Source organism: Rousettus aegyptiacus, unplaced genomic scaffold (genome assembly GCF_014176215.1).
Source record: "Rousettus aegyptiacus isolate mRouAeg1 unplaced genomic scaffold, mRouAeg1.p scaffold_m13_p_13, whole genome shotgun sequence".
Taxonomy (NCBI): Eukaryota; Metazoa; Chordata; class Mammalia; order Chiroptera; family Pteropodidae; genus Rousettus; species Rousettus aegyptiacus.
The window spans coordinates 53400439-53425599 of NW_023416288.1; the positions used below are offsets into that span (position 1 = coordinate 53400439).

At 47.4% G+C, this 25161-nt stretch overlaps 2 protein-coding genes and 1 long non-coding RNA gene across 3 annotated transcripts in view; 2 read left to right on the top strand and 1 right to left on the bottom strand.

Moving 5' to 3' along the window:
- Positions 1 to 7370, bottom strand: part of LOC118610757 — a 167487-nt gene extending 160117 nt beyond the window's left edge. Inside the window, exon 1 of the long non-coding RNA XR_004954016.1 lies at positions 7145 to 7370. This is a non-coding gene — a long non-coding RNA (uncharacterized LOC118610757). The remainder of the gene's footprint in view (positions 1 to 7144) is intronic.
- LOC107516935 (olfactory receptor 10AC1) lies at positions 3188 to 5846 on the top strand. Its single transcript, XM_016157172.2, has one exon. It carries the CDS (start codon positions 3870 to 3872, stop codon positions 4845 to 4847), a length of 978 nt encoding a protein of 325 aa, XP_016012658.2. The 5' UTR covers positions 3188 to 3869; the 3' UTR covers positions 4848 to 5846.
- Positions 7371 to 17043: 9673 nt separating the features above from the next.
- On the top strand, positions 17044 to 20528 carry LOC107516933 (olfactory receptor 2F1-like). Its single transcript, XM_036230763.1, has 3 exons — positions 17044 to 17116; positions 17636 to 17758; positions 18431 to 20528. The coding sequence occupies exon 3, from the start codon at positions 18714 to 18716 to the stop codon at positions 19653 to 19655; it is 942 nt and encodes a 313-aa protein (XP_036086656.1). The 5' UTR covers positions 17044 to 17116; positions 17636 to 17758; positions 18431 to 18713; the 3' UTR covers positions 19656 to 20528.
- Positions 20529 to 25161: the final 4633 nt, after the last annotated feature.

The following is a 25161-nucleotide window of genomic DNA, read 5'->3' on the forward strand; positions in this document are numbered from 1 at the left end:
GGATTATGATGATGATGACTATGACAAAGAAAGGAAATAAGGAAGGAAGGAGGAGGGAAGGCATAGGAGAGAGAGAGAGAGGGAGAGAGAGAAGTAGGTAGATTTATCTACATCTTTGTCTACTTATCTCCCCTTGAGTTTCCTAAATCCAGAATATTATATATACTTCTGCTTCTTGGACCCTAGAAAGATAGAAATAACACTAGGAAAGCATCTGAAAAGACAATTAAGTGAGAATATTTTCACAGTGGAAAGATAAACACTCAGAGGAAATATGACATAAGCCTGTCAAATCATGAAGGATAAAGCTAAGATGAGAATGCTTTTCAGCCTTTTGCGTGCTTACTGTACATGGGGTCCTGTGCTAGTTTTGACATGTTTTCTCATGAAATTTTCACGAGTCCCTCTTTTGTAACCCCCACTCAACAGTGAGGAAGCAAGGCTTTTGAAGTGTTAACTAACTTGTTCCCACCCCAAAGCAAGGATCTAGCAAATAATAAAGCAAAAATTTAGACTTCAGGACTCTGTCTACTTCACGAAGGATAAAGGATAAGAAAAAACCATCTTTTGAATGTACAGTTTATGTTTTTCCTTAAAAAAAAAAAAAAAAAGTTGTTCTGAAAATAAATTCCAGAGCAACTTGTATAAATTCATAGACCAGAGGTCCATGACAAATTATTAAGTCAAGTTAGAGAAATTTAGGCATATTTATCATCTAATTTTAATGTCCTGTGGGATGATGATCTCATTTTTCTGTGAGCTCACTGTTGGTCCTTTCGTAAATAATACTAATCAATATGCTCGGGAAAACAAAATCTTGTAGAAATGGAACCACCAGCCAGGAGCCGTGAGACCCAGGCCCTTGTTGAGCTCTGCTGCCCACAGACTGGTCACGTGACCTCTCCGGGCCTTACCTGTTATAACATGAGGGTCTGGACCATCCAAGGTCAGCATTCAGTGGAATCCTCAAACCCAGAGAGGCCTGACCTGTCTGCCTCTCATATCTTTCATTTCGTCACCTCTCCCTCCAAGTGCTTCCACTGACTACTGAAACGACCAATTAAAAAACATCACTCCGGATCATTTCAAATATTTTACGCAGCGAAAAGCGACCCGCAGCTCTGCAGCCCCAGCCCGGCAAGGCTCCCAGCGCCATCCAGATGTCCCGGGCCACCGGCCAGCCACCTCTCTGTGGGTGCTCCGCGGAGCCTGACGCAGCTAGGGAAGCAGATCTGCCAGAACAATCACAATAGCAGCGACGAATGGCAAAGCTAAGGAGGGATTATTTTTAGATTTGCTATCTTAGATTATCTGTATTTCTGCTCACATCCACGTGTCCTCAAGGGAAATGTCATCAAAGGGAAATCTGAGGACAGAAACGCCTAGGAGAGTGTGCCTAACTTCTGGGTGGCGGGTAGGTGGACAGGAGAGAGGGGCGGGCTGTGTCTAACATGGGAAGGATGTGGGGAGAGGTGTAAGGAAGACTGAATGGTGGGTGGGACCACGGACTGTCAAGGGTGGGTTGCTTGGGCGTAAAAACTGATTTTACCACTAACTAGCTCACGATATGTAATTTCTTTAGGCCTCAATTTCCTCACCCGTAAGATGAGTATTAAGAATCTGCCTACCTCATCGGGTTGTTGCTAGGGTTAATCGGGTTAAGTATGTAAAGGCCTTATGAGCATTTGCCTGCCCCTCTCTTAAGCACAGCTATTATGCTGATGTTATTAACCACCTGGAAGAGTGAGAGTATCTGCCCCCCTGGGGGTCTCAAACAGGCCTTGCGGCCACTCCCCTCCCCCCTGCAGCTTCTCCCAGGAGGATGGGGCTGGGTTTTGAAGAGACGAAACCACTGACGTTTTGAAAGTGTCTTTTCCCCCAACCATCCCAGAGGAAAGACCTGCCTAGCACACATCCCGAGAGCTTGCGACAAATTGTCCTAAAACGCTCAAGTAGAAACACTCTTCGGTCTCCCTTCGGTTTAACTGGCCTACCTGGCGGGCTTCGCGCGGCCTAGTTTGTAAAACGAGACGTTCCTTCAGGGTACAGTCAGCGGTGCCCTCACCGGGCCTCTCCTGTCTTCTCCATTTCTGTGCAGTATGACCATGGAGGCAAAAAACCTGGACCGTTTCTGTGCCTTGGCGCCCCTCCCCCTGCCCCTCCAAGGGGACAAAAAGGAAGAAGTAAAGGGGGAGAGAGCGGAGGCCGAGTGACGAGAGCTGCCGGGGGTCCTTCGGCGGTGTCCCCCTGGACAGCCAGGCTTCTCTTATTCCCACCTGCGGCTTACAGCACCTGGCGAGGAAGGGGCATTCAACCAAAAGAGCTTCGTTAAATGTGTTCAATAGACTGAATATCGGCCAAAAAAAAAAAAAAAGGCAAGGACTGTAAAAGAGATACGAAATAACTGTACCTCCCTCAGACTTACCTCCCCACCTCCCCCCAAAAATCCCACCTTAGTCATCCTCCTTAAGACTGCTAACATCTATCTGAAGATGCTCCCCTCGGGTGACAAGAAAAAGCGCAGGGTGACACTGATACATACAAATCCTCAGAATTCTCTTCTCAAACACGAGCATTAGCCAAGCTCCCAGCATGCCTCCCAGTTCTTTCATGCGATTTTACCTGGGGCCCCTGACCCAGCTTTATTGCTATTGCGCTCTATGGTAATAACAACAACTGTGTACAATATCAGCTTCCAGCGTTGATCATAAACTGTGACTCAGAGTCGCCACGAGGAAATAATAGTAGAGTTTACAATTAAAATTAATAAAAAGAGGTAAAGAAAGAAAAGATGCCATTAATAACTACTTGGAAACTCACACACCCTCCGGTTCTCATGACCTTGAATTTCTGACCAGTTCATGCTCCCTCACTCCAGAGGTTGATAACGAGCACAGTCGACCTCCACACTATCAATGTTTTCCAAATGTTGGCTGCAAATGAGTCACAATAATGCTCAGAAAGAAACTGTTCAGTCGGCAGTTTTGGAGCGTGCTGCTTGCTAACTGGGAAAGGCGAGTTAGAACAGATACACATCTTCTCTCATGCCGAGGCGCCAATAAAAACGTGAGGGACCTACTGGTCCTGATGTGCCCAGCGAGCCCCTCCCACTAACATCCCCCGCTGCCTAAGTACCCGCCTCGGCGCCTGGCACAGACCAGGGTCTCCATTTAAAGCCCAATCAAAATAGGTTCACCGATCCCAGCGACCTTTTTTTTTTTTTTAAACAACCTAACTTGTCACAGGAAGTTCTGGATTCGGCCTCAGGAATGCGGATCCTGTTTATAATTTTCTATGGGCAGTTAAGCCCTTCACCACCCTCCAGCTGTATTTTTCTCTTTAAAATTATGAGGGTGTAGGAGGTGATCTCTAAGGTTTTCACCTACATTATGTTTTTCTGATTCTGTGACACGCCTCGGACGGCGGCTCAGACGTAACAGAGCAGGGCAGGGAGGAGGAAACAGAAGCAGAGGCTAAAGACACATTTCCTCCTTGGGGAGCTAAGGCTGAAGGGACAAAAACCTTGTGGCTAGACAGGCCCTTCAGAATAGTAACTGGAGTCCCAGGGCAGGGAATTCTCGGTAGGCGATCATTCATGTTGAAAAAGCTTCTACAAGAATTCTAGTCCAGCAGGGAGGAAAACCTGCACCATTTTTCTGAACAAGTTAATAAAACGTCCTTCATGGGGAGGGGGGCTGGGAATGCACCGGGTGAACCCTCCGCCTGTCTCTGCAGCCATTACTCCCTCCCACCCTCTAACTTCCGCCTGGCCCCTTCTCCGCCAGCTCTGCGGGATGGTGGTCCCCACAAGCTGGCCCTTCCCTCATTTCTCTCCCGCAGGAGCCTCTGAGTGACCGCTGGGCCGGCGCATGGACAGCCTCAGCAATGCCACCATGCCCTGGGGCTTTCTCCTTCAGGGATTCTCTGAGTTCCCGCGCCTGAGGCCCGCTCTCTTCCTGCTGCTGCTGGCAGTGCACCTGGCCACCTTAAGCGGGAACCTGCTCATCCTGGTGGCGGTGGCCTCGGTGCCCAGCCGGCCGCCCATGCTGCTCTTCCTGTGCCAGCTGTCCTCCATCGAGCTCTGCTACACGCTAGTGGTGGTGCCCCGCTCCCTGGCCGACCTGGCCTCTCCGGGCCCCGGCAGGGGCAGCCCCATCTCTTTCCTGGGCTGTGCGGTCCAGATGCACCTGTTCGTGGCACTGGGCGGGGCCGAGTGCTTCCTGCTGGCCGCCATGGCTTATGACCGCTATGTGGCCATCTGCCACCCCCTGCGCTATGCGGCCGTGGTGACCCCCGGGCTGTGCGCGCGACTGGCCCTGGCCTGCTGCCTCGGAGGGCTGATGGTGTCCGTGGGGCTCACGGTGGCAGTCTTCCACCTGCCTTTCTGCGGCTCCCGCCTGCTGGTGCATTTCTTCTGCGACATCACGGCTCTACTGCACCTGGCCTGCACGCGGAGCTACGCCGACGAGCTGCCGCTGCTGGGCGCCTGCCTGGTGCTGCTGCTGCTGCCCTCCATGCTTATCTTGGCCTCCTACGGGGCCATCGCTGCCGTCCTACGCCGCCTGCGCTCCCCCGAGGGCCGGCGCAAGGCCGCCTCCACCTGCGCCTCGCACCTGGTCGTCACCTTCCTGCACTATGGCTGCGCCACCTTCATGTACGTGCGGCCCAAAGCCAGCTACGTCCCGCAGCGTGACCGAACGCTGGCACTCGTCTACACCAACATCACCCCGCTGCTCTACCCGCTCATCTACAGTCTGCGCAACCGCGAGATCACCGCCGCCATCCGCAGGGTGCTGGGGCGGTGGCGGCCTGGCCAACCCCAGGGTCAGAGTCTGTGCGAACACTGACAGCAGGCCAGAGTGGGCAGCTCTGCCACCTAAAGTTTCCATCTCTCAGGAGGCGTCTGCATCAGGAGCGCCACCAGGGGGGACTCAAGGACCAGATTCTGGAAAGAGAACCTAGAGGTGTTCACGTGAAGAGCGCCCCGACCCAACAGTCGCCCCATCCTCCACCGCTCCCCGGCTGCTTCCATCGCCCCCTTCTCCACATGGGATGCCTACTTCTGCACATCCCTCTGTCTTGAAAGAAAATCACGCACAGGCACCTGACTGAGGAAGTCTAGGTTACCCGGAAAGAGGCAGCTCCGGCTGGAAAAGGGATTTCAGGGGAAAGTCAAAGAGACTTGTGATTTCCAGGAAGGCTTGCCGTGTGCTGAGTGAGGTAGCCCTCCCTCCCTCAACCCATCAAACTCCACAGTGACATCAGTTAGCTGTCAGGGCATTGAGATTTGTGGTTTCTGTGGAAGGTGCAGTTCCGTCCTGGCCATCGGCAAGGGAAGGGGCTCCAAGGAGATCCGGGATGGCGCGGTCATGTTTGCAAAAATGGGCCTATTTCAGCTTTGTCCAGTGTCACTACTGAACCCGAAAGTGGTTTATCACTGACAAAATGTTTTGCTGCATGAGTAGTCAAAATGAGAAAATTCAGAAGAAATTCACCCCTATTTTTTTTAAGACCGTTTTATCCACAATATTCTTGGAAATTTACTTCTAAAAAGTATGACATGATATAAATCATATTTTCCTATAAGAACAATACTGTGACTATAGTTAACACTGTATTACAGATTAGAAAGTAGCTAGGATCTTGAACATTATCATGAGAAAGAAAATTTATAACTACGTATGGTGATGGGAATTAGCTGAGCTTATAGTGGTGATCATTTTGCAATTTATACAAACATCAAATCATTACATTATACACTTGCCTGAAATTAATATGTTAGGTCAATTATACCTCAATACAAAAAATATAAAAAAGAACAATATTATAAATAAAGGGCTAGTTTTCCAAACTAAAAATTGTTATTAAATTAATCCTCTACCTGGCCAAAATGTATCATAAAATAAAAGTATTATACACTCTTAAATTAATTTAAAATAGTGAAATAAATACTTGTTTGCCTTATAAAATGTTCAAAAGCAGTACCTATTTTTAATGCACAAGTTCCAACCATAAAAGGCACATATAGATCATAAAAAAATAACTTCGTATTATAAATTTAACTTTTAAAGATAATATGCTAGCTTTACTAATATTTAATAATTCATTGTTTTCCTTAGAAATTTAGAGTAAATATTTGGACAATCTAGACATCTTAAAGTCATATTTCAAGGATATGTAAAATAAATATCTTTTTTTTTCTCTGAATAAACATCTCTTTTATAAGCAGAAGCCTTCAAAATTATTCTACTGATCTTATTGCTACCTCAAATTGGTGGAGCAGGATTTTAAATATATATTTCCTGGTTGTGATATCGGTAAAGATTACAGTGCTTCTTTCACTAGAATTTTTAAAAGTAAAAGAGCCGACCTACTCTAAGCCTTGGCGTCAGACCCCCTGGAATCGGTTTTGGGGAATACTTGATATTGCGCAAACTTTGTGGAACCTAACCCGGCCTCAATTTTCTCCATTCTAAAACGAGATGGTGACTATGAAATTCCCTGAAAGAACGTAGTTGGAGGTATCACGCTACCCGATATCAAATTATACTCCAAAGCTACAGTAATCAAAACAGCATGGTACTAGCATAAAAACAGATACTTTGATCAATGGAACGAAATACAGAGCCTAGATATAAATCCACACATATTCACTCACTTAGTATATGACAAAGGAGGCAAGAATATACAATGGAGTACACACAGTCTTTTCAATAAATGGTGTTGGGAAAATTGGATAGATATATGCAAACAAGAAAAAAGAAACTGGACCACCTAAAAAAAAAAGGAAAGAAAGGAAATTCCCTGGAAGTAATTAAGCACAATACAAATGTAAAAAGATTTTTTCCCCCTTTCTCAGGATAAGAAGAAGTGGAACCCCCATCTAGCAAGGTCTGAACTGGAGAGTCATCTTCCTTATGGGAGCTGGGGGGCTTTCTCTGGAGACAGATGGAGCAGGGAGACGGCTGCACGGCGGTTCCTCAGGGCAGCACCCCTCTCCCCGCTCCCACTCTTGGGGAGACTGGCGGCAAGCTCACTGTTCACGGGAACGCAGGCAAGACAGGAAAGGGTTCTGGTTGCCTCTGTGAATAGCTCCTGGCCCCAGATTCGCACTCAGGTGACCAACCCCAGCGCTTATACTCACTTTCCTTTTCGGCCTCCCTTCCAGCTTCAGTGCCCCTATGCCCACCCGCTGGCCGGAGAAAGGCTTCCTGCGGCGGGGGGAATCTGCCCTCTGCTTCGGGGCGACCCCCAGCTGCCCCCTGCATCTCCACAGGCTGGGAGCTCTGATGCTTTCTATACTTAATTCACAGTGTGAGGAGCAACCTCAACCAGTGAAGCTTCTAAAAAGATATTTCCAAAAACATCGCTCACAAAATCCCAAGGGTGGCATAAAGCACTTTGGGTTTGGTGCAGAGAACTGTTGGAACAGCTTGTATTTTGCAAAAGAGAGAGAGAGAAAAAAAAAAAAAAAGAAAATGTTGAGTTTACAAGGCTCAACAGTAGTAAAAATATGAGGGGGAAAATTAGTTTCTATTTGTACCATAGGTTTGTCTAATTCCTTTCTTCTAAAGTGTTGAAAGTATTTCAAACATAAAAATCCCTAAATTCGTCAAGGGGTCACCAAAAACTGGACACCCAGCTAAGTGCTTTACATGGATTATCCCATTTCTTCTTCACAAGAGCCTCACATGACAAATATCATCATTCTTCCCATTTACAATTGAAGAAACTGAGGCAACAGAGACTTTAACTGGCCCAGTGTCAAAAATGTGCAGGGTGGGAGCCAAGACTCAGACGAAGGCATTTAGCTTCCCTGAGCTCCCAGGCCTTGCTTCCTCCAGCCAGGCCGTGGTCTGCTAGGTGGATGAAGCGGCCTCTGCTACACAGAGTGCATCCGAGACTGGAAAAGGCTTGATGTTCCAAGGGAAAGATCACAGCCAGGATGGGATTTCCAGGCTCCAGGCCACCAGATTTCAGTTCTACCATGTTCTGGAAACTAAGAGGAACTGGTTCTTCGGACATGCTGAACTCTCAGAGTATAAACAGAAAACGACTTTACTCCTCTTACCGTCATACCCTCACACCTGCTCGGTGGGGACAGTCCTTCCCCGAGCTGTGGATTAAACCCATAACACGTAGCAGAATGTCCAGGCTCCCGTGGAAAATAAAAAGGTTTCCAGCCACTTTCAGTCCCCAAAACATTCTCATTTCAATATTGAAAGGAGCCAACCCAATGTCAAATAAAACTCCTAAACCTCACTCTCCTTCCTCTCCCCTCCGCTGACCACACGCAGTTTCCCCCCCTGGGTACCCGTGGGTCCACTCCCTCTGTTAGGGTCACATTTCCCCTCCAAGTCTTCTCTTGGGAGAGCGTCAAAGTGACAGCAGCCGACTCACTTCCATGGAAGCCCCCTTGGTCTACAAGGAACCCTTGAGCATCTCTGCTGTACCATCAAGAAGAACGCCACCTACTGCCTCTGCAGCGCTTTTCCCGCTCTCTGCTCTGCCCTCTCAAGCCCTTTGAGCCACAGCTCTTCTCCCAGTCCTCAGGCCCCCTAAACATCGAAGGATGCACCTGAACTAGTGCGAGAGAACGGAGGGCTTAAGGTGCAGGGGAACCCCTCCCGTCCTTTGTGCACGTAGGTAAAGGAAGACAAACACCAAAGAACACCAACTCGCTCCAAAAAATTTCTCTCTCCAATCCCAACCCTTTCATACTGGGCTGAGGGAATGGGACAAGAGCCACCGACTGATGTTAGAAACCTTCTTTGAAAACTCTGCAGAAGTAAGCAAGCACTTTACTTAGCAGATTTGGGGATGCGGCATGGGTCTGATTGTTCTCACGCAAAGACAAAACTGAAGCCATTTTAATATCTTTTTATCAAGTTGTAGAACCTTTGGAGAAGTAGAAGAGAGCATTAGGGGTAACGATCTGGTATCCAGTGACAGATATTTAAGTAGCCATCGTGATGCAGAATGCCACTGGGACCTGGACAGTGAGCAAGTCATAGGGCTGTTGTAACTTGTGCCCTGAGACAGAGCAGCCTGTGCTCAAGGGAGACTCGGACACAGAGAGTCCCACGCCCACCACATGAGAGGCCCCTCTAAACCAAGTCGGCGAGAGGCATCCCTCATCGTGGAACTCAAGGCTGGCAGAGGAATCACCTATTCCTAGAAAAGGTAGGGTTTCTCATTTGCACACACGACTGGGAGAACTGATGATCAGGCGATTTCAAAAACAGAGTTCACAGGGACAGGGAGAAGGAGGTCAGATGCAAGAAGACGAGCAAGGTATGGAGAAGCAAGCAGGAGCATCATTAATTGCAAACTGATGCCAATGGAACCTGGGGGTAGAGAGTAAGGGAAGAGATCAGAGTCTGTATTAGTATCCTATTGCTGCTGTAACAAATTACCTCAGATGTGGTGGCTTAAAACAATACACATTTATATTCATATAATTCTGGAGGCCAGAAGTCCAGAATCAACTGTACTAGGCTCAGTTCAAGGTGTTGGCAGGGCTTGTTCCTTCTGGAGGCTTCAGAGTCGAACCCTTTCCTTGCTTTTTTAGTTTTTAGAGGTCGTCGGCATTCCTTGGCTGGTGACCCTTTCCTCACATCACTCCATACACTTGCTTCTGTCATCTCATTTCCTTTTTGACTCTGATCTTCTTGTCTCCCTCTAACGAGGATCCATGTGACTACATTGGGTTCACCTAGATCATCCAAGGTAATCTCCCCATCTCAAAATCCTTAATGGAATCAAAGTCCCTTTGTCCTACAAGGTGAAATTCACAGAATCCTGGCATTAGGATGTGGACATGTAGGGGAGGGTTATAGGCCTGGATGAGAGCCAGAGGAATCTAGAGAGAAAAGCAAGTCAGCTTCTTTATCTGAAGGCCAGGAAGCCAGTTGTATCAACAAGCAGCAGGAAACACCCAGCCAGAACCCTTTTTCTCTGCCTTTTTGAAGGTATTAAGAAACATCATTTTGCCTAATTGGGGCAGGGAAAAGATCCTGAAGCCGAGAGATACTGTGTCTCCTTCTGCCAAGAGAATTTCAGAATGTCAGAGCATGAAGAGACCTCCACATCAGACATATCTCAATTTTCATCGCAGCTGGCTCTTTACCAATTGTCTAGCTCTGGCCAAGTCTGTGCCTACTTCACAGCATTGTTCCGAGTTTGACAAATAATGTTTTTCCCTTCTCACTCCCTGGGACATGGCACGCACCCAGGTCCTAACTCACACCAAGCTAGGGGAACTGCGAAGGCCCTCTCGAAAAGAATCAAACAGGCTCTCTTAGCAAAATATTTCACGTGCCTCATGCTTAGTGATCACAATCTCATTGTCATGTAGCGGCTCGGTCCTACGGTCAGGCCTGTCGTGGTCGCTCGCCTTCATTCCCTTTTCTACCCACATGGATCCACGGCCCCAGTGAGCTGCATCCATGAAAGAAAGGAATGAGACAGAATGACAAGCAACCCAGGCCTAAACCCAAGAAGAAGCAGCTGAATGCAAGGTCAGGGCTGGGAGGCTTATGGAGCACAGAGGCTGAAGGAGCCAATGGGAAGAAGAGATCCAAGAACTCCCTCGTCGGAAGTTCGTGGAGTTGAAACCGAAGTCCTCACCTGTCCACTGCGGGTAGGTGTGATGAGCTGAACAGAGAAGAGACGGCCGATTCCTCACGCAAGATCATACCCACTGTATGGACAACAGTGGGTATAACAGTTAATACTTTGAGAATATTAGATCGATATACCTTTGTCTTTATTAATTCCAAATTTCTAGGTGTTCTGAGGCACTTAAATCAAAACCCACAGGCTTTGGACGTGAACACTGAGATTTTATAAACTAGACGCATGGGAGACTGAGGATATGATACTGGGGAAGTCCCTGCGCTCCTTCGAGAAGGACGACTTTCCCCTTCTGGCACAGATGTGGGGAGAAAGGAAGCAACGAGAAAGGAAAAGAAGAAGACAGTCAAACATGTGTCCTGACTTCTGCTTCTGAGAGACTCAGGTCCCTCAGGACGGTGAAGCGATGGCGTGAGGAAAGGGCCAAAGGCAGAGGCGATTTCTCGATCTGATTTGGAGACCCAGTGGGAGGCTATGGTTCAGAGTGACCCAGAGACTCCAAGGTGGTTGCGAGACAGCAGAGTGGCAGCCATGGAGAAGGGCACCGGCAGGACATCTGAGACACGCTCCTGGCTCCTAGAACATGGGGCATTTGCCTCAAGTTCCTGATGCCTCAGACAGGAGGTGGACGGGAGCAGGAGGCAGCTGAACGCTCAACCAGGGAACCGACCAGGGAGGACCAGGTTGGTGGACAAAAAGGTCTACAGAATAGACTTCCTAAGCCAGGGCCCCAAAAGGAATCGCGGTCACTTCTTGGAGGTATGTGGTGTGCGTGTGCGCGCGCACGCGTGTGTGTGTGTGTGTGTGTGTGTATCATATTAGAAAACCCTGAAGTGGGACGATTTCAACAAAAGGACCCTGATGAAGCCAAGACAGAGAGTCCTGCAGCCACAGATGTCATCCGTGGACGCCACAGCTAGATCTACATCAATGGCACCTCCGTAGGGACCAGCCACGTGCACACACACAGATGAGAGTAGTTGCCCACCACGGAGACCAGCACCAGTGGAAGTAAGAGCGACTCGACACCCTCATCCCAAGCTCCGCAGTATCCCGGTAGCATTAGGTGTTCTCGTACACCCAGAAGCCACCTTGAGAAAGGAGAGAAATAAACCATTCTGATCAAAGGTTGAACTCTGACTTAATTAAATATTTACTGGTATTCAATTAAAGATTAAAAAGAAAGATTTAAGTCAAAGAGATTGCTTATACTGTAGAAAACTAGGATATTTCTAATTGGCATATTATATCATTTGCTTTTGTTTTTCCCTCTTTCCATACGACCCACCAGGATGTAGACTCCAAAAGATAAAGTCAAGTGTATTTTAATTTGTAACTCCATCCTATAGGCAAGGTGACCTTGAAGTAAATGTTGCTCTGACTCCATGTGTGTGCTAGTAATCTATTATGGAAAGACCAATTTTCCAAAAATGAGTTGTACTGTGCTCGTCCAAGGTTAATGCATAATAAGGAAGCTACCTCAGATTTCAAGATGATTTTTTTCAAAGCATTTAGTACTCGTTAAATATTAGTTGTCAAGTCTTTCTCGTCCCCACCGTTACCCCAAGTCGCACGGAGAAGACCTAGTGTGCAGAGGCAGGAAGCAGAGCAGAGCGCAGGCCATCTCCTGACAGAGCTAATCGGTGGTGAGCTGCACCCAAGACTCCTGAAGCCGTCGTGAGTTAAGCACAGCAGTCAAACCTGCTCCCTACAAAGTTGCTCTTGACATTTCATTGGGGAAAGGTAGGGAAATGCTAACTCTGGTTATAAAAAGAAGCAGAAAGAACTGAAAGGGGAACCAGATGCATGAGAACCAGACGGAGCAGTTCCCTGGAAGTGAAGCAAACTCGCCCTTGCAACGCAAAGCCGTGGGGCAAGCAGATACTCGGGTGAAGGTGGGGCTCAGGAAGCGAGCAGGGGTGGGGCAGTTGCAAAGGGCAATGGGAAAGATCCAGCCAGACAGCAGGCCTGGGCTGTGCCATCACTGCAGGAAGGGGGCATTCTCCAAGAGCTAGAGGTCCCAACGGTGTGCAAAGTGTTGGTGCTGTCGGGGAATCGGGCTTAAAGTAGAGAATTACTCCTATGTCCTCAGACAGCGGTTGGGAACCCACGATGATCTGACTTCAGGCTCGAACCCCAGCACCCAGGGTGAAAGGAGAGTACCATACTGTCCACACCGGAAGACGTTGGCTTCCAGAGCTGCAGGATCTTTAGCGGTCTAATCAAACCTGTTTCACAGATGAGGAAAGTGAGACTCCGGGAGATTAAATGACATGCCAAAAGTCATGGAGCCATTTATGCCCAAGCCAGAGCAAACACCAATTACCCTGTCCTTAGCCCAGAGTGCATGCACAGCAGAGTATCTGCAGATTTACCTTTCCGGGTACAAATGATTCGAAACCTGTAGTCACGGCTACTTCGCTGAGGAGGAATTTTAATTTTACCTTCCCTCCATCCCTTAACACTCACACGTACCGTCCAAAATCCACTCAGCAGTGTTGGCCATTAGGCCAGGGAGTTGATTTCTGAGCATCCCTATCTCAATATGACATATCTATATACAATTTTAAATTTTCAGTTGGATTCATATTAGAAAAATGTTTATTGTAGACACTTTTTAAAAAGTAGAGGAGCAAAAAGGAGAAAAGAAAAATAGCTATACATCTATTACCATGGATAACCCACTGATATTTTAATGATCAGCCTTTTAATGAACAGTTCTTTTTCTATGTTCCTGCCATTATATACATCCAAATATCTGTATGTTATTCTTTGCAATTCAGGATCATACTGAACCTACTATTTTATAAGCCTTTTTTCATCCAGTTACGTATCTTCTGTAACCTCAGCATTTGGAAAAGTAGGAAAGATGCATTTTTGTTTCACCAGCAAGGAAATATTTGTATCAGGTGATCACGCACTGTGTTGTCTGGGAAACGGCGCCCAACAGCTCCTTTCCTTCCCCTTTGACTCACCTACCCCAGGTCATGCTAACTCTCCCCTATTTGCACCTGGAATCCCACCCCGCGGGCACCACTTCCTCTCTCTTCTCCCTCACGGTGCCTTCAGATTTCTTTGTACCTCTGCCATGTGCCCTCAGCTCTTGGCTCCAACTGTCAGGCAGAAGGTTCCATCAGGTTTTGCTTTTGATGGACTTTGAGGTTGGAAGAGCTCCAGGTCCTTTGGGTTCTGGGCTAAGCTGGGTGGTGGGCGGAGCAGAGGTAAACCTGAGATTCTACACATTCTGCATGAGGGGAAGACCATAAACTGAAACTGCCATTCCCCAACCTATTGTCCCAAAGGGTGACAAATCTTCAAGGTAATTAAACCTGTATCTTGCTAATACTGGACAGTTATTAGCAAAAATATTCTAGAGAGTTAGTGGCTAATGATGTGTCTGCTTTTTTTCTTCCCATATTATCAAAGATCCATGTTCTATTACATAGAAACAGATAGGTAAATATTGCAAGTAAAACCTCATCCTGACTCACTTTCTCTATTCCTTCTAGTAATTCCAGTGAAGACATTAAAACTTGGTGGAAGAGGATCAAAAACTGGGAGATCAAGCTTAGTGAAAGCTAGAAATTTTCTGGTGGTAGGAGAATACACCAAACATACACACACACACACACACACACACACACACACACACACACACACCCCTCAACAGAAATGTGATATGGAAGACCGCCAAGGGGCCTGTAGAAATGTTTTAATGACTATGAACTTGGGACTTCTCGATGGCTTTCAGGCCATGGACAGGATGACTCCACCGTGCGGTGCTCACTCACCGCTCCCTGGTTACTGAAACTCGATATGTGGAAGGAAGGGAGAAGACGCATCCATCTTCTTCCCTGAGGAAGGAGAGCAGGCTCTGAGCCTTGTTTCCTGCCTCCTGACTCCTGCCAAAAGTCCCCAGCAATGCCATAGGCTTGAAGGGCGGGGAGATACCCCAAGGAGTCACGAAAGGGCTCGGAGCCTGGTAACTAGAAGAACAATTAAAAGTTGAAATAAAAAGTTGTTTTATTTCCAGAATGTTTATCCCATCGGGAACTTATAAGAGTGAGGAGGTGTGTTTGCTTGGGGCGGGGTGGGAGGATAAGCAAGGAAACACACCAAGAGCAAGTAATTGCCCTCTGGGGATTCTCAGGCTCTGAAAAGTTATCGGCTAAGGCTGACAAAGCAAAACCTCCCTTCCCGGGAAGAGGACAGACAACTGCTTCAAGGACTTCCTGAGAGATGGGCTTCCTCCCCACCCCAAATAGCTCCCTGCACAAGGGGAGCACTGAGCCTCCATGAGTCTGCCACGGGAAGGTCATGCCACGGCCGCTCTGAGGTCCCCCAATGAGCTTTCCTCACTGGCTGTAGCTCGTTGATTGTTCCCATGACCTAGACGATGCCACTCCTTGTTTGCGAGCCACTCGGCGGCCCTCGGTGTTGGTCAGTCATCCAACCGGCGGGATGAACTAAAGTGCTCAACATTTACAGACATACACGCAAAGGAGGAGGAGGAGGAATGGAGAAGGACTGGGACTGGCACCAGAACCACAGACGGACACGGGCCTCAGCTTTTCTCAGGTCTGGTCCCTGATCTGGCAAGAAACTTGGTGTCAGGGATCACCCCACTCTAGAAAACATTTGGGACCAACTGGAGAAAGAAGGTCATGTATCAAAGGCTACAAGTCTTTCGGCCTTGACCCACTGCTATTTGTATGGCCCCTTCCCTATTTCGTTAGCCTCTGGCTTTCAAATCAGCTTGGTCAGGCTCTGAGCCTTGTTTCCTGCCTCCTGACTCCTGCAAAAGTCCCCAGCAATGCCACAGGCTTGAAGGGCAGGGAGATACCCCAAGGAGTCACGAAAGGGCTCGGAGCCTGGTAACTAGAAGAACAATTAAAAGTTGAAATAAAAAGTTGTTTTATTTCCAGAATGCTTATCCCCGATGGGATAAACATTTGCTGACACGTCCCCAAAGAGCTTTCTGTGATATGAATGCTGATTCCTAAACCCGATGCCCCATAGCATGTTACTGCCTCTAGTCCCACTAGCTATGCATACTTAGAGGGATCGAAGACTGAAGAATTTATTTTCCCCTCTTTATACTGCTTGGAACCATAGTTTATGTATATTTATTTATTGCAGACCTTTAGAGCTGGGAGAAATCTTGGCCTTTACCTAACTTGCTCATTGTGCAGATGAAGAAACTATGGTTCAGAAAGGTAGCGGTTTATAGTGATACCTTGATGGTGTATTGATACAAGTTGAAATGCAGGTCTCCTAACTACCAATCTGTATGCACCTTAACCCTCATCTACTTTTTTTCAAGAAGCAAATGGACTGGTTGCTCCTTTACTTTTATTGTTTCTACAAATCTGTCTGGCTATTTACATACTCTAACTCTATGTCTCCAGTTACCAGACTTGATACTTGAGCTTCCTCTGAAAACTCTGATAAGATCATAACTCATTCTCTCTGTCCTCCTCCTAGGCTGAGTTCCTGGACGGAGACACGAGGCTGTACTGATCCCTGGTGTATCCCAGTGCCTGCCACTGGACCAGGCACTACTCAGTGTCCGGTAAATATTCATTAAGTCAGGCAGAGTGGAATGCAATTTGCTAATCACCGCCAAAATGGGAGGACAAGGCTATCTATTAATAAAAATAGTTTATCATCATCTAAAAGGGTACTAGGAAAAAAGGTCTTCGTTTCTTCAGCTATAAAATGAAATGGATGAGAAACATGATGTCTATGACTCCTTTCATTCCTAACATTTATTTTCTATATAGTACCAGAGGCCTTCTGGAGGGACCCTTGACCCATAACAGTGACTCTGAAGGTGAAAACTCTGCACGCTACAGCAGCAGCATCTGGGCCACAGCAGATCAGAGCTGACTTACTTCCTATGCTGAGACAAGGAGCAGACCCTGTGGGCAGCCACAGGCTCTCTGGGGCCGTGCTCAGAACCCCAGGCTTCCACCAGCTACCACATTCTGACCCTAAAACCCAGTCTCCAGCCCCGAGAACACAAAGCCCGTTTCTAGTCCTAGCAGTTTTTATGGGGACACCTTCTAGCTACTTCAGGGCCAGGGCTGAATAGAAGGCAAGAGAGGCCTGTTCCATCCAGGTTCTCTGCTCCTTCCTTCCACTAGGAGTCCAGGCCACCACTCGCAGCCAGAAGAAACCTGCCTTGGAGTCTGCTTTTCAATTCTACTGTGTTTGATTCTGGGGCTCTGCCGGAGCCCGCCGGCAGAGATTGATCAGTACCTGAAAGAGGGGGGTGAAGCCTAAGAAAAAAGAAGAAGATAGGAAAGCACTTGGCTTCGCTTCGGGAGGGCATACTGTCAATACTGCAGCCCTGAGTTTATTCAGCACAGCCTTTATATAAGTTTTTGGATACAATAGCAGAGAACTATAGCAAAGCACAGAGTACAATACCAAAGGAATGCTGGCATTTACAGAAGTTCCTAAATATCCTCCCCTCAGGGTACGAACATCCTTTTCTGGGCTGTAAAACATTCCACTATCTTAAGAGGATTTCTTTAGGAGGCAAACCTCCCCTCCAGGGTCAGTAATGTTTTAACTCCACACCCTGCTTCCTAGAACCATTGTTTAAGCAGTCTCAGCAGCTGCTCCGTGGCCATCAGCTACGGGACTTCTTCGGTGCCTCAAAATGGCTCCCGACAGGGCTCCACTCTGGTTTTCTGATGCATTGCATGTGTCCTCTGTCTGGCTGTCTCGTTTCGTTCTCACAAATTTCACCAAGATCCAATTAAAAATTTTTTTAATTTAATTCTGCGGCGCTGCCGATTTCCTTAACACAAATTCCTAGTGTCAAAAGCCAGCATTTCCTAGACCCTGCTTGAAAATACAGTGCCTCATATATTTGATCATATTTTTAATAAATGAGTTAATTAGTTTACTAATTATTTTCAGAGCAGGAACTATGCCTTGATATTCCATTTGTATCAAGAAAAACTGATGGTGTTTAATTCTATGTTTATAGAGGGCTGGCCAACACTTCGGAATGGAGATCATCACCCAGAGCAATCTTAACTGAGAAAGGAGAATCCACTCCCTCTGAAAAAAATTCAGTGGATTTCAATCACTTCACACTCAATAGTAATATGTGAGTATCATTGGCTTCCAAATGCTCTCATTATGTTATTTTGTTAATTGTTTATTTAAACATCTAAATAAATGCCTGCAACTTACTATATACGTTGAACATTATTAAGAAAGAAGGCACAACTTCAGTGGTAATGTAATTACAGCTGCAAATTTAATTAACTAACTACTAACCTGTTCTTCATAGCACTTAGCACAATTATACTTAATTAACTTTTGTCATTATTAATTTCATCTCTGTGTTCCTGATTAAATTATAAGAATCAAAGAAGCAGGATTGTGCCTTCTTCCTCTCTTGTTTAGTCAGGTGTCTAGCACAGTCCCTGGCGCATGCAGGGTCTGCACAGGTCTTGGTTTAAAGAACTTAAACTTCATCTGGACCCAATGAGAATAATGTGAGAGGATCCCTTTCTGGGCAGTAACCTAGACTGGACCCTCAGAGAAACACAGAGAGCAAATGAACCCACTTTTTTAGGAACACCTTACCCACTGCTCCCCCACACTGAGGAATCCTTTCTTTCTTTCCTGTCTTCCACTTTCCTTCCCTCCTTACCCACTTCCTGTCTCCCTTCCTTCATTTTTCCTTCTCTTGTACTTTTTTACTTTCCATCTATCACTCTTTCTGCCTTTCCTCTGATACTGCTTTTCTCTATCTTCCCTTCTGCTCTGACAGATTATCTCCTATATAACTAACTGTGCTGGATCCTAGAACTACGAGAATGACCGGGACAGGGACTATATCCTTGAGAGTCTCACAGTTTAGTGTGAGGACCCAGCTGCGCCTTTCTCTGCCGGCACCTTACTTGCAATCTCCCCTACGCACCTAGGTTAAGGAACCTGCGGGAAGGCGGCCGGGTTCCTGCTCCAATCTGCCTTATCTGAGACTCTGAAAGTGTGACCTTTTCTTGCCCGTCTCTGACTCTGCTCCTCCCCTTGCAGCCTGGCCCCTCTGCCCCATGGGGAGAGACAACTTGACCTGGGTGGATGAGTTTGTCCTACTGGGGCTCTCCAGTGACAGGCAGACCCAGGTGGGACTCTTTGTCCTGTTTGGGGCCATGTATCTGCTGACCTTGCTGGGCAACGGGCTCATCATCGTCCTGATCCGACTGGACGCCCGCCTGCACCTGCCCATGTACTTCTTCCTCTGCAACCTGTCGGTGGTGGACATCTGCTACACCTCCAGCGGGGTCCCGCAGATGCTGGTGCACTTCCTCCTGGAGAAGAAGACCATCTCCTTTGCCCGCTGTGGGACTCAGCTCTTCTTCTCGCTGGCCCTGGCGGGGATCGAGTTCCTGCTGCTGGCCGCAATGGCTTACGACCGCTACGTAGCAGTCTGTGACCCGCTACGCTACGTGGCAGTCATGGGCCCGAGGCGCTGTGCGGTGCTGGCAGCGATCTCTTGGTTCGTGGGCACAGCTAATTCTGCAGTGGAGACAGCGGTCACCATGCGCCTGCCCACCTGCGGGCACAATGTGCTGAACCACGTGTCCTGCGAGACACTGGCACTCGTCAGGTTGGCCTGCGTGGACATCTCTCTCAACCAGGCGGCCATCGTGGCCTCCAGCGTGGTGGTGCTGCTCGTGCCCTGCTGCCTGGTCTCGCTGTCCTACGCCCGCATCGTGGCCGCCATCCTGCAGATTCGCTCCACTGGGGGACGCCGCAAAGCCTTCGGGACCTGCGCCTCCCACCTCACCGTGGTCTCCATGTCTTACGGGATGGCCCTGGTCACCTACATACAGCCCCGCTCCACGGCCTCAGCCAACCAGGACAAGGTGGTGGTGCTCTTTTATGCCGTGGTGACCCCCATGTTGAATCCATTCATCTATAGTCTGCGGAACAAGGAGATGAAGGCTGCTCTGAGCCGGGTTCTGACGGGCAGCTCTGACTCAAAGCGTTAGAACGCGACTCTGTCAACAGAGGGTCGCACTCTGAAGACAGTGGGAACTGGGGCGTGCCTTCCATACAGTGTGTGTGCGTGTGTGTGTGTACACGTGTGTAAGGGGGCAAGTGCGAGGACCACAGTTGGCACTACTATCTTTCGAGGTCACAGAGAAGTGGAATTTTGTCTCTGAACTCTATTTCTAGTCTCTGACTTACATCTAAAAACAATGTGACTAACAACAACTTAGAAATACACACATCCGACAGTAAATTAAATGGAAATGTATATATATTTCTGTACCGGCATATATGAATTAGAAAGGAAGATTAAGCCAGAAGTCGGGGCAATACACAAAACTTACGCCAAGCAAATCAATTTCCTTGCTAAAACTTACAACTATATGTCTAAGTTTTTCTGCAATCAGTGAAAAGGAACAGGAAGCTATAAGCTACAAAATTCGCTCTGCCCATGGGATCAAACTGGCCTTAAGCCAGAGGTGCAAAGGCCACCCCTGAAACTCACACAGCTCGGCAGGGTGGAGGACTCGCACAGGGACCTGGAGCCACCATGCAGCACGGAGCCCACAGACCTGATGAGCAGGACTGGACCGCGTGTGAGTCACATGCACGTCACCCTGCACGCTTCCCGCTCAGACTTGCAGCGGTGGCAGATGGCTGGCCAAAAAGGCAAATGTTCAGGACCGGAAAAATATTGTCAAGAACAACGTTAAAAAATCAGAATCAGGCACCTTTTACCTAACTATTACTAATATAGTTGGGACAGTGACCTATTGACACCTTCTAATGATGATAATTAAAATATATTTTTTGTGTATGTTTTATGTACATAATTCTTATATTCTATTGTCCACAGCAGGAGTACATACATCCAGTTTATCCAAAGAAAGCATCAATTCATTAAATTACAGGTTAGAAAAGTGGGGAGGAGTCCAAAATACCTTCCTACCTCCGCATTGTTTGAGTTTCAGAGTTTAGATTGCAGGGGTAGGTGGGGAGGGCAGGGTGGGTCTTGTCTCTTTAAAGAGAGATTCAACATATTTAAAGGACACTCACTAATGGGGAGGTGGGGGCGGGAGGCAGGGGCGGGGAATGACTGGTCCCTTAATGGACCCTTCTGTCATTCTAGACTTGGCATCACAGAGCGGACTCGGAAACCACCCACGAGGAGGTTCTACAATGAGCTTCCAGGTGAGAGAATGGATTTTAAAGAAGCCACTGCTCAATGCAATATCCTCGCCCTCAGTCGGTCCACTAGCTATATGTCAATCTGCTAGAAACCTAAAAGGGGCACGATAAGCAGAACACACGTCCTCTCTGCCCTCGAGCACTTACTTGGGAACCAGAAAGGGGAAGAGAGACGGAGCTGAGTGGAGGGTTTTCCACTCTGCCTCCTGGCTGCTGCGAAAGTTGAGTGTTATTGGTATATGGGCTCCGCAGTGTCACTCAGCTATGGGGTGGGCGCTTCCCTTTTACAGACGAAACGGAAAGAGGTCCACTGATTGACTAACCGGGCCTCCAGTCCACTGACCTGTCCGAACTGCTCTTCAAGCTGTTCCCCTGAGTTACTCTGTGGCAGTTCAGCATCCCCGGCTCGTCCTCCAGGAGCAACGTTCCAAACACTTCACCTTGCCTGACCCCGCCCCCCCATAAATCAAACCTGCCCTGCAGGTCATGCTGTCGTTGCCGCCCGCTGACTGTGATGCTCCCTGTGCTCCACGAGGGAACAGCGGGATGTAGCAGGAGGGACGTGACTTACGTCCTCAGACTCCAGACCCAGCTCCATCCCTGCTCTCAATAGGCAGGCCGGTCTTGAGCAAACCACGTCTGCTCTCTGAGCCTCAGTTTCCTCATTTGTAAAACAATGAGGTTGAAATGATCCTGAAAGTTCCTTCTGGCTTTCATTCCTTCCTGTGATTCTCGTTTTACATTTCATTTTCCTCAATGGTGAGAATTTCAGTTGCTGTTTTCAGCACTCGGAAACCACATTTGGGGACTAAGTCTTGGTTACTTACTGTGGTGATGAGAAGAAGAAGAAAAAAAAACACTCTGTGGAAAGCCAGGAGCTCCCATCCAGGTGCAGGGCTCAGAGGCCCGGCCACTGGGTATTGCACCAAAGCCTGTTTCTACTCTTAGCACTTTCTACAGTGACGCCTTCTGCCACAGAAGGACTGAAGGGAGGAAAGGGTACCTTCCGACTATCCAGGGGAGACAGAGGACAGCGTCCACCTGCTCCGCCCTCTTCGCCCCCATCCAACCTCCAGCTCTATCTTCAAACCCTGATAGAAAGACTTGGATGAATTGTTTTCATTTCTATTTCACTGGAGTCTGTGTCCCCTCTCTCATGTCCTTAATTCAAATCCTTTTCGTTTAGAGAATGCTCTGAAACTTGTGAAGGGCTTTCTCATACATTACCCCCATTTGATGCTAACTAGTACTTCCCTGGGTCTAAGATATTCTGAAATGTTGTTTTTGGACCAGACCTCAGGAAGCAAAGGCCAAGGGAAGACCCAGCACACCAAAGCCAAGATCGTCCGGATCACATTTTCTCTGATTCACGGTGAGATTTGAGGCAAACCGTTCAAACTCTCTTGGCCTCAACTTTTTCCAACAAAGAAAAAGTACACTAGCCCAAAAGATCTTTCCTTCCCAAAGACCCTTCTAGGTTTATCGCAAAACATAACCCTCTCTCAAAAACCATGTCTTGAGCTTTCAGAAATAAGCTTAATGATTCCCTCTATCCAGGAGTTCTCAAACTTAACCTAACATTTTAATTACCTGGGAAACATTAAAAGTGACTATTATGCCAATGTCTGGGTTCTACCCACCTGAGATTATAATTTAATTACTCTGGAGTGCGGTCTGGGCTTCTGGAGGTGTCAAAGCTTCCCAGGTGACTCTAACGTGTGGCCCAATGTGGAAAGCACTGCTCCGGGAGCCACCGAAATCCTGTGGGCTTCTCGTAGGAGAACCTTATCACCTGGAGTTTTTCTCTTCCCTCTCCAGCTTCCCTAATGGGCATTCAGGTGGGCTGTTCCAACACTCGGACCCTTCCTGTCCCTGTGGTCTCTACTTACTCTATCTAACTCTGGCCAGTGGCATTACCTTCTCCCACCCTGTCACAAAGGCAATGGGGCGAATACTGAAATGGGGCTACAGGGACATGCTACTAATAAACAGAGAAATGAAGACTGTAACATTGCTTAGTACATTCGTATTAACAAAAAAAGAAATGGCATCCTTATCCTCTGATAGAAGCTAAAGACCAGCAAAGTACGCAGGGAAGTGTTCCAAGGGCAAGCTTGTCTTTGCTGTGACAGAGGGTTTATACATAACGAAGCTCAAAGGGTTTCAGAGGCACTCCCTCACTGACTTCATCTGCAGGCACTGTCAGTTTCCAAATGTTGTCACTGCGGGTTAAGAGATGTATGCATTCATCTTTTATTAATCACTTACTTTAACATTCAAATAAATGCCAGCAATTCACCAAGGAAATAGCGTAATCGCAAGAAGCTGGGACATAATTATAGTCGGTGTAATGTTCTACAGTGAGACCTTGATCTTATCAGCCTCAGACTAAGCTTCGTGAATCAGTGCGCTGAGAACCAAGTGAGCAGTTTTCTCTATCGCTGACCCCGCCTGGCTTATAGGAGGAATAAGAACAAAGGGGAATCCCAGCCCTACGTCTTGGGATCAGAGAACAAGACTCAAGACCTTTGAACTCTTTTTTATTCATGCACCTAACAAAAATGTTTTATTGTAAAACATTTGTTAGGAATCTCTCTATAAAAGAAAAATCGGAAAAGACTCCCGACTTTAAGAAGCTCAGAGTCTAATGGAGAAAACACACAAGTCCCTGCACTCCCATTTAAAGTCCTTTGTTCAGTACCAGACTGTGGATTCTGATTCTGATTCTGATTCTGGCCTCTCCGACCACTGCCTCCTGCAACAGCCTGCCCCACCTGCCCCATGGGGAGGCCAGCCTGACCTGAGTGGTTGAGTTTGTCCCACTGGGGCTCCCCAGTGACAGGCAGACTCAGGCGGGACTCTTCGTCCTGTTTGGGGCCGCGTATCTACTGACCCTGCTGGGCAACGGACTCATCATCATCCTGATCCGACTGGACGCCCGCCTGCACCTGCCCATGTACTTCTTCCTCCGCGGCCGCTCAGGGTTGGACATCTGCTACACCTCCAGCGGGGTCCCGCAGACGCGGGCAGACAATCTCCTTGCCCAGCATGGGGCCCCGTTCTATTTCCTGCTGGCCCTGTAAGGGACCAAGCTCCTGCTGCTGGCCTCTATGGCCTATGACTGCTGCGTGGCCGCCTGTGACAGCATGTATGCTGTGCAACCATTTGTGTAGAAAGACATGGGGAAAACATAGTTGATAAGTTATTTGGTTAGTTAGCTACTAGTGTATATCTAAATTAGCTGACTGGTTTGTTATTTAGGTATTAGTGGCTTTCCACTATAAAGTATCTCCAAGACAGACAAAGAGATAAATAAGAATGCTTCAGAAGTAAAAAAAAAAAAAAAAAAAAAATAGTAAAAGGGGTATTTTTATATATACTCCTTAGTACATTTTGAATTTTTCACCATGCAAAGGGATCGCCTAGTAAAAAATAAATGTTTAAAGTAAAAATGTAGAATAACTTGCCCCAAAAATGTAGTTCATGAGTATGGATCCACCGAGCAGCATACACCCTAATTGGTAGGGAAACTGTTTTCACTCTCAGAGGAGATTGAAATTTCTGCCTATCAAGAAGCCGTTTGCAAATTAGTGTGTGAAATTTGCACACTGATGCCCTTTAGTGAAAACTTTCGAGCCTGCCTTAAAGACACTCAGCTCTAATTAGTATTTTCTACAAATTATTTCTAAAAACATTTGCACCGTAATTGGAGCAAGCTATTTTAAAACAACATTTAAACGTAAGATTTAACAGGGTGATTCCTTTTTCTTTTTTAAGAGGTTAAATAGTTTTTGGACACAAACTAAGTGAAATTCTTGAGTCTTTGTTTTTCAGGAAAAAAAAAAGTACATGTTTATTCAATTCGCATGCGACTTTATGACATTTACTCGAGGGGGGGTGGGGAAGAAAATTCCAGAGACAATTTAACAAAGGAGAAAATCACAATGTGTGATTCTAATGGAAGAATAAACATGGAAAAAGTCCGGCTGCCACTCAGACTTTAGAGAGGAGAAAATCAAAGGCAGAACAATGAAATAGTAATGAGAAAAGAGATGGGACGGTATAAAGAAACTGTCCAGTAGTTTTACTAAAATTAAAACCGAATTATCCACGTTTGACGAGAAGAAATCTCTGTAGAAGGAAGGGCTACTAGACCTCACGGCTCTGGCCACCACGACTACCGTCCCCTGGTCGTAACCACGGCACCGTCCCCATGAAGGCGCCGCCTCCCCCTCCACACCCTCGTGTTCCCTCCATTCCCCAGCGGGCTGTCGAGACAAGGCAGCACGCCGGCTCCCGGCTTTGTGACCGAAGGCT